A 14268-nucleotide genomic window follows, 5' to 3' on the forward strand; every position below is an offset into this window, starting at 1 on the left:
TTCTGATCTCATAATTGCCATTTACTGAGTATGTGACTTTGGGCAAATTATTTACCGTCTCTGTTTCAGTTTCCTCATCCTCTGCTGCTATGTATATACATGTGGAAAAAACTGGAAAATCATGGGAAAATGAAAATATAGGGACCAGGTTATAGGTGATTCACATGTTTTCTTTAGCAATACACCATATTTACAATGTAAGAGAGGAAATGAAAAAAAATTAACTGTTGTGCTTCTGTTTAAATATTTCTAATGTACAATTTAAAGTGCAAACTCACCAAAAGTGATTTATGAGTATTATACATTGATTTTGATTTATCCTTCTTGAAATAGTACATAAGAAATTCTTAATGCAATAAACTAACTTTAATTAGACAAAATTTTATCATTTTCCTATTTAAAAAAACTCAGTGTAATCACTCTTTATCCTTTTAATGTGCAGGATAGAATAATTATCTTCAGTGTTTTCTCAGTGATGTATAGCTGATTTCTTTTAAACACATAATGGAATTTCACTTAATATTCAATTTGAAATGTTTGTACCTTAAAGAATAAAAAAGAACAAATTCATAGGTAGAAGTTGAGTATCCTTAATTCAAAAATTTTAAATCCTAAATGATTCAAATTCCTAAATATTTTGAGAGCCAACACAATATCATAAGTGAAAAATTCCACATCTGGGTTAATGTGATGTGTCAGTCAAAGTGTAGGCTCAGTAAAAATATTGTATAGAATTACCTTTAGTCTATTTGTTTGAAGTGTGTATAGAACATGTGAATTATTGTTTACACTTGGCTCTCATCCTCAACATATCTCATGTATATGTAGATACTGCACATCTGAAAACATCAGAAGTCTGAAAGTCTTCTAGAGGGTTCCAAGCATTTTGAATAAGGGATACTAAGTTTGTAAGTTTTTGTCTCTACATTTTAGAAAATGTGTTTCTTGAAAAGATTTTATATTAGGGTGAAGAATATGTTTTGTGTGATTTTATAACATTATTGGAATGAACACTTGAGGTCTATTTCATTTATTTTAGACTCATAGTTTTATAAATAATTAAATATCATGTTTCTTCTGTGGAACATAAGAAAGTGTGTTCTGTACAAAAAAACTTTATTTTCCTCATCACAACTTAAATAATGTGTTCAGTTTTAAGAGAGCTGACCTGGAGTACCTTTTGCTTTGAGAAGATAATTTTGATCACATAAATTGATACAACAGAAATATTAGCATAATGAAAACTAAGTAAAATTAATTATAATAGAAACTACTTATTTCATTTACTGGCATGGATGAGGTCTTAGGAACTATTTACATTGCTTAATACAACTTTTCAGAGAATTTGAGTTGATAGAGTTTGCTCAATTTAGATAAAAACTTGAACACTAAATCTGTTTTTTCAGAGAATTTCTATTTTGTAGGCCCAATCTTTCATTGGCTCTCTAAAATTTAAAAAATAAAATACATTTTATTATTTATTTTCTAAGCCTTGTTTATTTTGTTGGTTCTTTTTAGTATACATGATGGTAGAATCCATTTTGACATAATTATACAAGCATGGAATATATCTTATTCTAATCCAGTCCCTAGTACCTCTCCTTCCTACTCGCACCCCTGTTTCCTTCCCTCTGCTGATCTTTCTGCCATTTACCTGTAGTTATGTTTAAAATTAATTTCTTGTGGATATTCATGATGTTGATGTATTTATACTTGCACATAAGAAAGTTGTGTCAGCTCTTCTGGCGCCGAGATGCCTAAGAAAGCTAGTGCGAGGAACAAGAGTAAAAGCCAAAGCAAGGAAGCAGAGAGACCACTTCCTCCCTTAGGTCCTGTGGCAGTCGATCCTAAAGGTTGTGTTACCATATCCATCCATGCCAAGCCTGGCTCCAAACAAAATGCTGTAACAGATTTGACAACTGAAGCCATAAATGTAGCTATTGCAGCACCTCCGTCAGATGGAGAGGCTAATGCTGAGCTCTGTCGGTATCTTTCCAAGGTTTTAGAACTCAGGAGGAGTGATGTCGTTTTGGATAAGGGTGGTAAATCTCGTGAAAAGGTGGTGAAGCTTTTGGCCTCTACAACTGCAGAAGAAATCTTGGAGAAATTAAAAAAGGAAGCTGAAAAAAAATAAAATAAAAAAAATGAAAAGTAAAAAAAAAAAAAAAGTTGTGTCAGATTCATTATACTCTCTTATTACTCTCTCATTACTATTCCCTTCCCTTCAATCTCCTTGTCTACTCCACTGAACTTGTACCTCACCCCCTTCTTGTGGGTTAGCTTCCACATGTCAGATAAAACATTCAACCTTTTGTTTTGCGATTGGCTAATTTCAGTTAGCAGGATAATCTCCTGTTCCATCCATTTACTGGCAAATGCCATAAAGTCATTCTTCTTTAAGAATGAGTAATACTCCATTGTGTATATATACCATATTTTATTTATCCATTCATGTGTTGAAAGGCACCTAGGTTGGTTCCATAGCTAAGCTATTATGAATTATGCTGCTATGAACATTGATATGGTGTGTCACTATAGTATGCTGATTTTAAATCCTTTGGATATGTATACTGAGGAGTTGGATGACTGTGGCAAATGGTTGTTCCATTTCTAGTTTTTTTTTTAATATATATTTTTTAGTTGTAGATGGACACAATACCTTTATTTATTTTCATGTGATGCTGAGGATCAAACCCATTGCTCCATACATGCTAGGCAAGTGCTCTACCACTGAGCTACAACCCTAGCCCCCATTTCTAGTTTTTGAGGACTCTCCAGACTACTTTCTGGAGTTCTTATTATGGAAAATATCAGCCTTTAAAAAATGGAGTAAGATAATCTCTCATGTACCAATCTTTTATTTTCAACAAGTATCAGTTTATAACTACTCTTCTGTATATTCTTTACCTTCTCCCTCATTTCACCATCCAACCCTGGATTAGTTTGAAGGATATCCCAGTTATCATTCTATGTGTAAATATTTCATAATGTATCTAGAAGACAGAGTGTTCTCTGTTTTAAACATAATCACAGTACCTCCATCACCTGTGCTTCGTTCATGCCCAGTGTTTTCTTTGCTCTTGTACAGTTTGTAGCTTAGTTTTCATTACTGAATTTATTTAAAAAAGTAATTTCTTATTTCAACTCTTTTTCAAATGTCTGTTCTCTAATCATCTCACTTTTGAGCTTTTCTAATTGTGATTTATGATGTTCTCTCAGTGCTGCTGCCATTTTCTTAATTTCCTTTGGCTCATATTACCACAATTATGTTAAAATGTTTTCATCCAATTCATGAGGATGTCTTTCTGACATGCTTTCATTGTCTGTGGAATGTTATCTTGCTGTGTATTCCTTTTTTTCTGAAAGTACCTTGAATGGAGTTTCAGCAAGATCTTTTTTGTGTTCCTGATTTTTAAGTGAAATGAGTTTTCTCTATGTATTTAATAATGAGTATGGGCCAGGGTAGCTTTTCTAACTTCACTGTTGTTGATCTTTCTCTTCTGTCTTCACAAAGTAATGAAAACATGTTACCTGGTTTCGGAGATCTATTGGCCATTAAGCTCTGCAAATTTTGTCTGAGCTTTCTCTTTCCTTTGCCCCCATTTCCCCTGTTGTGTGAGGTTCCCAGTTACTCCTCTATGTATGACTTTGACTGGGAGTCTCTGGTTTGTCAGTTTTCTGAGTCATCTTGCCCCATCCCTTCTTCCCTCTCCAATCTAGCACTGGTAGAGATTCCCTGTTCATTCATCTACAGTTGAAGCCTGCAAAGTTTCCCACTTTTTCATACATTTTTTTTTTTTTTGTACTGGGGATTGGACACGGGGGCACTGGTCCACTTAGCCACATCCCCATCCTTTTTTTTTTTCTTTGTATTTGGGGACAGGGTTTCACTGAATTGCTTAGTGCCCCAAATTGCTGAGGCTGGCTTTGAACTAGCAATACTCCTGTCTCAGCCTCCTGAGCCGCTGGGATAACAGGTGTGTGCCACTGCACCTGGTTCATATAGTCTCTTAATGTTCCAGTGAGTACCAGATAACAGTTTTGGGGATTTTCTGGCTCTGAGGGCTATCACAAATTTCTTTGTCTTCCCTTCATTTCCCTTTGCACGCTTTCTGATACAATGTGGGCAAAGTTGGTGGTGGTTTATAATAACCGTTTTGTATTTTGGGGTTTATGATGATATTTTATCACCTAGTTTTGTTGTAGATGTTGTCCTTAGGTGTGTGGATTTGGTATTCTGGTTGTACTCTCTGCTTTTAAAAGTGTTTTTCATGTGTTTCCACAAGACACTAATGAAAAAATAATAAAAGTACATAGCAGAAAGATCAGTAGAGTAAAGGGATGGTAACTCGGGGAGGGAGAAAAGGAAGGGGGAAGTACTGGGGACTGAATTAGAACAAACTTTTATAATGCTTTTATAATTGTGTCAGAATAAACCTATAACATCATATATAATAATGAATAAAAAAGTGTAAAAATGTTTTTATTACTGCCTTATAGTTATAGCTTTTCTAACTTCACTACTGTTGATCTTTCTCTTCTTTCTTCACAAAGTAATGAAACATGTTACCTGTGGAGTCCGGGTAATAATAGTGGAGTCCATATTGACATATTCATAAATACATATAATGTAGTTTTCTCCATTTTAATCCCCAGCACTTTTCCTTTCCCTCCTCCTTTTTCACTCTGATCCCCTTCTTCTACTCTATTTATTTTAATTTTTTCTTTATATTTTAGTTGTTTATGGATCTTTATTTATATGTGGTGCTGAGACTAGAACCCAGTGCCTCACACATACTAGGAAAGTACTCTACCCCACCCCCATCTATTTATTTTTAATTGATTCTTACAGTTATATGTAATAGTAGAATGCATTGTGTTATATTCATATGTGTATATAGCATAATTTGGTTAACTTCATTCCAAAATTCTTTCCCTTCTCCCCCCCTCCTCCTCCTCCCTCCTCCTCCTCCTCCTCCTCCTCCTCCTCCTCCCTCCTCCTCCTCCCTCCTCCTCCTCCTCCTCCTCCTCCTCCTCCTCCTCCCTCCTCCTCCTCCTCCTCCTGCCTCCTCCTCTACTGATCTCCCTTTTGTTTTCCAAGTTTTTCTTTATTAATTCCTTTTTTTTTTCTCTCTACCTTCCACATAGGAGAGAATGAGGGATCTTGGGGGAGATTCAGCCACTCTGTTCCTGGAATCTTTATTGTGTTTTTCAGTTCATATCATTTGCCCAAAAATAGAGTTCAAGATGTTGTTGATCTAATATTAATATTCACCTTTCAGAACCTATAACAAATTTTTGGGCCACTTATTCCAACCCCTTCATTGTATCTAATAAGTGTGTGTGTGTGTGTGTGTGTGTGTGTGTGTGTGTGTGTGTGTGTGTATGTGTATGTGTGCATGCTGAATTCCAGAGAGGATAAGTATTATGATTTGGATATGAGGCATTCCCCCAAAGCTCTTATGTTAATTCAGGAATATCTGGAGTTAAAACGATTAGGTTGTGGGAGTTGGAACTTAATCAGACTATCCTAATTGAATGGACTCAGTGGTAACTGCAGTCAGGTGGGATGTGGCTGGAGAAGATGGGTCACTGGGGGCATGCCCTGGAAGAGTTCATCTTGCCTGTGATCCCTTCCACCTATCCCCTTCTGTTTCCTGGCTGTCATGTATGGAGCAGCACTCTTCCACCACACACTTCCACCATGTTGTTCTACCTTACTTTGGGACCAAGTAAATGGACCTGGCCAGCTGACTGTTGACTGAACCTCTAGAACCATGAGCCACAATAAATTTTCCCCCCTCTTAGTTGTTCCTGTCATGTATTTTGATCAGAGCAGCACAAAGCTGACTAACACAGTGACTTTTCTGATATCACAGCTATTTAGTGTAAACCTGAAAATGAGAAGCCAGTCATCCTCTTAGTTCAGTACTTGGAATACTAAAACAATGTTGTTCTTATTCCTAAGAGCTTATGTTTTATTGAATTTTTTAAAAGTAACAAATTCTACATAATAGTAATATTTTAATGTTAGTATTTTTCTAAAACTATAAAAAATCCACAGATTTAAACATTACTACATTTATTAATGTGCTTGATATTTTGTGAGGCATCAAAGTGAGTTGAATTGATTGTTATTTTAAAAATGATGCTTTTTATCTATTTTTAGTGGTTCCCAAGGCTACTTCCCTGGCAGTTTTTTTTTCCTTTTTAATAATGTAGCTACTAAAGTGTAGACTTAATATAAACATTGAATTTAAAATTCAAGTTTGGGGGACTAGGATTGTGGCTCAGTGGTGGAGAGCTCGCCTAGCATGCATGAGGCACTGGGTTCAATCCTTAGCACCACATAATTATAAAAGTATTGTGTCCACCTAAAACCTAAAAATAAATATTAAAAAAAAATTCAAGTTGGGAATCAGCAACACTACTTGAATCTGACTTGAAACTCATTTTTTTTGCTTCATTTTCTGATGTCATCTTTTTTCAGTGGCCTTCAGCATGAGTTAAGTGTGCAGTTTTACATTTGCAATTGCTCTTTAGTCATTTCTGTATCTAATGTTGTTTATGCTTTGTTTACAATAGTGCAGAAGATCTCTACCTAGGGTTCAGTAGTAAAATAAAGGATGTGGTTCACTAAAAGTTTTTTGTATTCACAAGTTTTTCCTTACTGGTAATTCTTATTTTTTTCCCTAAAAAAAGAAGTTATTCTTTATAAAAGCAGTCACAGTAAATTTTCTAGTTCTATGTAATTTTCTTTCCATTCTGGTCTTCACTAGTTATAAATAACACATGAAATGATTTTCAAGGTAGAAAGCAAGAATCTATTTTGAAATGTTCTATAAAATAAAGAGTGATTTATGGTTTTATATGATTTGGGCTGAAAGCACTCGGGCTTTGCCAGGTCATCAGAGTCCTGTCAGGGGAATCTATTATTTATTGTTCTATATGATGGGAGTGGTGTAAGTACTTTATTTTATTTTTATCTTATGTAATATAGTGTTAGGAAAAATCAATTCCAAATACTAATACAATTTTAAGACTATATCATGGAAAATTAATCTGAATATTATAGTTGTAAATGATGAGGTTCAACATTAAGAATGTGGATTAAAGGGGAATTTTAAAAAATGAATGAACAGTGTTCTCATTCCTAGAAAATATTTTAGGTAAGATTCTTAACAGTGTTAATTCCATTTTTTTGACCTTGATTTTAGCCTAGTTCTTTATTTGATAGTGAAATATCTTTATTTTATCTAGATAGGTTTTAGAAAATGGCAGAAAATTAAGACCAGACATGATGGTATACGGTCATGCAACATTCCATACATCAAATATGTAATTTTTGCTAGCTGCCAACTTTAAAACAGAACCTTTACTGAGAAGGATGTGATGAAGCTAATCTCAATTTCCTTCATTATAATTTTTATGAAGTGCTAATTTCATATCTTATGTTTACCTATGTTTAATAAAATGATTTATCCACGTTATTGATATTATATCAGAATTATGCAAGTTTTCTGTGATCCTATTGCAAGACCAAGTTCTTTAGCACAGTTTTTCTAATGAATTTAATAATATTAAATGTTTAAATGATAACAAATATTTGATTTTCAACTGTGTACATATATAAAAGGAGCTTTTAAAAGAATAATTTTAAGTTAAAGTTTTGAAGATAAATAAATGATAAGCAAGTGATAACCTTTTTTTTTTCTTCCTCAAATAACTAATCTTTCTGAAAGAGTAGGAGGAAGAGGGAAGAGACTCAACATTTACCAAATTTTAGCAACATGCCAAGAGGCACTGTATAAGGTGTTTCATATCATATTGGATCTTTGTGGAGTGTTTCCAGTGAAATGCTGTGATTTCACTCTGATCTGAGTTGTTTATAACTCATGTTTGACTTTTCTTTATGGGAGAGATTGTATAATTCATTATAAGCCTATGTATGTTCTATATAAATGCCTCAGTAGGACTTTGTGTGAATTTGAGTAGTTATTCAGACATTGTTTACTTTTTAAGCATTAAAAATGATTTTATTTTTAAATTAATTGGGTTTAAATGCTACTAAATTGAAGTTTACAGATATTAATTTAAACAGATCATGCAGTCATTTTGCTTATTTCACCAAATTACTAACAAGACAAAAGGTTTAATTGTGTTCTGTCTTCCTAAATAAGAATTTATTTTTAAACTTAAAGCTCCAGTTATATGCAGGTTTATTCTCCATACTGTGAGTAGAGTTTCTTTTTCCCTGATACATTGATTTGACCATTCTATTCTGGTTAAAATCCTTTTCAAGATTGCCATGGCTTAGAGGATCAAGTACATAACTCTACTATTTGGCTTCAGCCACCTTAAAAAAACTGTTTTAGTGTAGTAAGAACATTTAACATGAGATCTACCCTCTGAAATTTTTAAGTGTATAGTACACTGTTAACTATAAGTACAATGTTGTACAACAGATCTTTTGAACCTATACCTCTTGGGTAATTGTTACTTTTTATACCCATTCATTAACAACTCCCCATTTCCCTCTCCCCAAACCTCTGGCAACCACCATTCTATTCTTTGATTGTATAAATTTGCCATTTTGGATATTCCAGGTAGGTAGAACCATGCATTATTTGTCTTCTTTCAATCAGTCTGTTTTCTGCAGTAATGTTCACAATAACTAAGAAGTGAGAATGATATAAATTTTCAACAGTGGAAGAATTGATAAAGTGAATGTGATATAGCCATATACTGAAATAATACTCATTAATTAAAAATACTGAAGCTGCGACATAGAGACCCTTGAAAACATTATGCTAAGTGAAATAAGCCTGCCCAACCATATTTTTTTTTAAAGCATTACCTTTTGGTTCTTTCTTCCTTTACTCTTTGCCAAGAATTCTCCTTTGCACTTTCCTTTTTACTTTTATACCCTTCAATTTAGGTGGTTAGACCCTGAAAGATCCAGCTAGTGTCTCTTCTTTGGTACTTTCCATCTCTCCCTTTTATAGTGGGAATGTTTCTTTCCATTGTGTTCCTGTAACAGTCTGAAATAGACTCATTATTTTAATCTCTTTAAATTATTTCTTTAGACTCAGAGCTTTTTCAGGTTAGGAATTATCTTAATGATTTTTCCCCCACCACCTGAGAATCTGCTCTAGACTTCCTGCCTTCTCCTTTCCCCTCATTTTCTTTTTTCTCCTTTTCTTAAGCAAGTAGTTGAAGATAATCTCCTGCATGCCTTCTTCCTTGTTCAAGTAACTTCTTCTTTTTTTTTAAAATAGGTTGGAAGAAATATAAGAATTTGCCTAGAAAGACATTGCTATCTGTATTCTTCACTGTAATTTTAATTATTTTAAGAATGGAGATAATATGCCATTTAACATTGGAACAGCCTATTGATTTGACAAACTTTTGGGGATGTCTAGATGAAAGAATTAAGGAAAAACACAAATGATAGTCATTTGGTTTTATATAATCTGAACTCAAATCATTCAGAATTGAAATCCATTTGGCATTGCTTCATCAGTAGAGACTTGACTTCTAACAGTGTTGATTATAGGCATGAATATAACCACACACATGTCCGCCTACCCAAAGTCATAGGTATTTTGAGCCAAATGGAGAAGAGTAATATTATTGTCTGCCACTAGAGCTAGAATCTAAAATATTTTCTGAAGGATAAGAGTAGATAGGCCAGGTGCAGTGGCGCATGCTTGTAATTCCAGCTGTTCAGGAGGCAGAGGCAGGAAGATTTTGAGTTCAAAGCTTGCCTCAGCAAGAGAGGTGCCCAGCAACTCAATGAGCCCCTGTCTCTAAGTAAAATACACAAAAGAGCTGGGGATTTGGCTCAGTGGTTCAGTGCCCCTGAGTTCAATCCCAGGTACCAAAAACAATGTAGATGGCATTCATTTGGTAACTACCTTTGCTAACAACTGAACAGTACTATAAGGTAGATGGCAATATTTACATTGATGAAGAAACAAAGACAAGTCAATGACTTGTCTGAGGTTGCATAGTAATCTTAAGATTCAAAGCAAGGTCTGTCAGATTGAGACCATGCCCATTTTATTGTGTTGCCAGACTGCCCTTAAGTACTTAGTCTCAAACTTCTGTCCAAGTCTGAGATAGTGAATTCCCATGGTTTTTTAATTGGCAATATTGTATAAGTTGGTATTTGGCAACATGCTCAAACTCATTTCCTCACATGGCTACTACTTTCTGCCCCTCATGATTATAATGAGAAATACATGAGATGATGTACACTAAAATATTGTGTGAAGTGTAAAACCCTATAATATAAGTGGGTTTGATAATACTATTATTACTTGTAAAAGCATTGATCTTTAACTTGCTAATTCTTTTTCCTAAGTAATTTTTTGCTGTTACCCTTTGAACTATGCTGTGTATTGGCTTTTAAAGGTTCATAGTGATTACATTTAATTAAAAGAAAATTATTTCTTTAAGTAGAACAAAAATTTCAGATAGTCTTAACATGAAAAATTTCTTTCTACTCAAAATTCTTGTTTTGTAAAAAAAATTATATCCAAAGTTAATGTTGGAACTTTATGATGGCTTCTTTCTGATAACTGATGTTTAATGGTTATGTTCAGTACATTTGGTCAGAACTTCTTTTTTTGAGCCAAATATTATATGCCCTCAAAATATTCAACCCTGAAAAACTAGTTCCTAAAGGTAGATTGACCTTGTGTTTAATGTGGTTTTAAGTACAGATTGTGACAATTCCTTCCATGTACCTATTACTTTTCCTTGACACTCAGTATGTAGTTCATACTCTTGCCAAAAAATGGTGGTATCTTTTCTACCATAAAGTAAAAATACAGGAGAGTCAAGATGTCTCACGGTAATGGTAGCTCTATAGAGTTGCACTAAACTTTAAAAACATGATTTATTTCTATGATTGATATAAAAGATTTTAATAGCCTCCATTTAAATGGAAGATCTTGTGATAAAAGGTTATGGAAGCGTCTTGCAGCATAGAATATTTAACTATCTAATGTAGCACAAAACCTGAATTTATTTTTATTAGCAAAGCATTATCTTTGGTAGTTTAATTTTTGTTCATACTGATAGTCATAATATATATTTCATTATATGATAATCAGCTTTATGGCATGACTACATTTGACTCCAGAACAGTAATGTTTTCTTTTCATACTGCTGTACTGAACGAAAAGGAAAATAATACATATTTTAAGTGGCCTCATATTTCTTTAATTTTTTTGGGGGGTGGTACCAGGGATTGAACTTTAAATTTAATTTTACATTTTCTGTTAGATATTAATTGCAGTATGACCCAGAATTTCAGAAAACAAAGCACTTTTTCTCTTTTTAATTTTGTCCACTGAGCCACATCCCTAGCCCTATTTTGTATGTTATTAGAGATAGGGTCTTACAGAGTTGCTTAGCACCTCACTAAATTGCTGAAGCTGGCTTTGAATTCGCCATCCTCCTGCTTCCTCCTCCTGAGCTGCTGGGATTACAGGCGTCCGCCACTGCACCTGGCCAAAAAACTAACGTATTTCTGTAACTAAAAAATGTGAGCTATTCTGTATTAGAAGCATTGTGGCTTTGGATTTAGATTTTGAGTTCAGATTTCAACTCTATAATCTTATTTTTAAGCAGTGAGCAACAAAGTTAACATATTTGAACTCAGGTTCTTTTTCCTTTCTAGACTGTATCAGATTCTTATCTCTCAGTGCAGTTGTATCAGATTAACTAGTGTGTTAACATGGTTCCTAATAATAAAACTCTATATGAACATTATGCCTTTAGTTGCTCATTATGATAATTTTCAGGTAAAAATAATTTAAGTTCTTGTTTTTATAGACTATTTCTACCACGTAATAAAAATTTCAGTGTTAGTATGTTTAAGAAATGTCTAGGGCTGAGGTCATGGCTTAGTTGGTAGCATGCTAGCCTAGCATGTGTAAGGTACTGGGTTCAATACTTAGCACCACATATAAGTAAATAAATTAAGGTCAACCAACAACTAAAAAATTAAAAAAGGGAAATATCTAAAAGTGAAATTAATACAGATTTTACAATGTCAAATACAAGGTTGAGTCTCTTGGTAAGCTATTCTATACTGTGATAGCATGAATTGAACATTTTATGTAAAATAAATATATATTTCTACATTCTAAATGATATAGGTGTGTGTTTTTATAGGTTTGCCTGAATCCATCATTGCGGCTGCATGTTCAAGGAGTGGCCAGAGGGTTCTGCATGTTGATTCGTAAGTTTTATCAATGGTAGCATTTAATACTTCCTAAAATTCTCTATACAAAATTGAAATTCAGTAACACACACCTATATGCCTCTAGATGTGTGTATATTTATATATTATCAAAACTTAAGATAGAAAATGAGTTAGAGTTAGTAAATTTTTACCAATAACATGTGAAATATATAGCACTTATTATATAGTAATTATAATATATTAATATATATTAAGAATATATTGTCTGTAACTTTTAATATAAATCTAATGTGAATTTTAGTATAATTATAAGCTTTAAAATAGGTATCCATTTTTTTTGAGAGGAAGCCAAATGCATCATTTTATTTTCTTTACAGTGATTTTGTTTTTGTAAATAATAAATAATTCTCCAAGAGGCTTATAAATCTCACATCTGTCTTTTTTCTATATATATATATATGAGTGCATGGGTGTACACAGCCCATATATGTATTCTTTTTTGTTTTGTTTTGTTTTTTCCTGGTACCAGGGATTGAACCCAGAGTGTTTAACCACTGAAATACATTCCTAGCCCTTTTTCTCTTTTTAATTTTGAGACAGGGTCTTTAATTTTGCAACAGGGTCTTGCTAAGTTGCTTAGGGCCTCACTAAATTGCTGAGGCTGGCTTTGAACATACAATCCTCCTGCCTCAGCTTCCTAATCTGCTGGGATTACGGACGGGCATGCAACACCACACTTGGCTGTGTATTGTGTTTGAAGCTTCATATTTGCTTGTAAAATTTGGCCAAGAGATTTGAGTATGTGGTTTTGTTCATCAAAATTTAAACTTAGAGAAATTTTAACTAGGCCATGGCACATAATTCTGAAGTCCCAGTATTTCAGAAAGCTAAGGCAGGATGATTGCAAGTTTGAGGCCAGTCTCAGCAATGTAGCAAGGCCGTAAGCAACTTAGCAAGACCCTGTCTCAAAATTTAAAGAGGCTGGTGATATAATTCAGTGGTTCAATGCCCCTGGCTTCAGTCCTCAGTTAATAAAAAAAGTGAAAAATTAAAAAAAAAGTCTGGAATTATGTTTTACTTTAAATGTGATGATAAAAAGGATGTTAATGAAAAACTCAGGTTTAAGAGAAAGCATTTTTAAAATTTCTGTATTCAAACATTCCCCTAAAGCAAACCCCTAATCTTCCATTTGTCCATATAATGTTTTGACTATTATATCTTGACACTTCAATTATTCATCGAATAGGAATAGAATAGCAAGAAATTTAATTTTACATTTTCTGTTAGATATTAATTGCAATATGTTCCAGAATTCCCCAAAACAAAATATCAATAGATTTGTATACTGACTTCCCATATATTATCTCATTGTTAACTATGTAGAAATCTAAAATTAGCATTAGTTAATTTACATTTAACCCTTTCTAAATTTATTTTGAAAGCATATTAACATCTTGGTTATTATCCAATGGTTAATCCAGGATTTCTAAATTGGGTTTACTTTTCATCAATTACTACTACTACTACTACTACTACTACTACTACTACTACTATTATTACTACTACTACTTTTTATTCAGTTCTCATATGAAGTCTGCCTTTAGAATTCTCTTCTCATTATTATATGCACAACTGCTTGTGTTAGTATCTCAATTGAGTCTTTTTAAAATTATTATGGATTGACATGCCAAAATATCTTCCACCTTAAAAGCTCAGGTATAGGGCCAGTATGAATTGTTTAATGTACACATATGCATACAGACAGATTTATTTATGATAGCCTTAGTTAATTTGAAATTAAAATGGTTCCTGTTAATTTCTTGAAGATAGGAGAGTTAGTAAAAGTTATTAATTGATGAGCTCATATTATATGCTCATTACCATATTAGTTTCTTTACATATGTAATTTAATTCTCATCAAAGCCAAGGGAAGGTAGATGGTATCAACCAAATTAAACAAGTGGGGAATGTGAGGCAAGGATAAGTTAAGTAATTTTGTTGAATTTTGCCAAGCTAGTATATGTTTAACTTTAGATTTAAATTTCTTTTCT

General features: G+C 33.3%; 2 protein-coding genes across 3 annotated transcripts in view; both read left to right on the forward strand.

The window, feature by feature from the left end:
- The window catches only part of Chm (CHM Rab escort protein), a 165679-nt gene that overhangs the window by 13811 nt on the left and 137600 nt on the right, over nt 1–14268 (forward strand). For both annotated transcript variants that reach the window (XM_005328844.5, XM_021728773.3), the window contains exon 2: nt 12187–12253. In XM_005328844.5, the coding sequence (XP_005328901.2) occupies nt 12187–12253 (67 nt within the window). The remainder of the gene's footprint in view (nt 1–12186; nt 12254–14268) is intronic.
- Nucleotides 1709–2168, forward strand: LOC101970655 (UPF0235 protein C15orf40). Its single transcript, XM_005328843.5, has one exon. The coding sequence runs from the start codon at nt 1754–1756 to the stop codon at nt 2132–2134; it is 381 nt and encodes a 126-aa protein (XP_005328900.2). The 5' UTR covers nt 1709–1753; the 3' UTR covers nt 2135–2168.

The sequence above is a fragment of the Ictidomys tridecemlineatus genome, chromosome X (assembly GCF_052094955.1).
Source record: "Ictidomys tridecemlineatus isolate mIctTri1 chromosome X, mIctTri1.hap1, whole genome shotgun sequence".
Lineage (NCBI taxonomy): Eukaryota > Metazoa > Chordata > Mammalia > Rodentia > Sciuridae > Ictidomys > Ictidomys tridecemlineatus.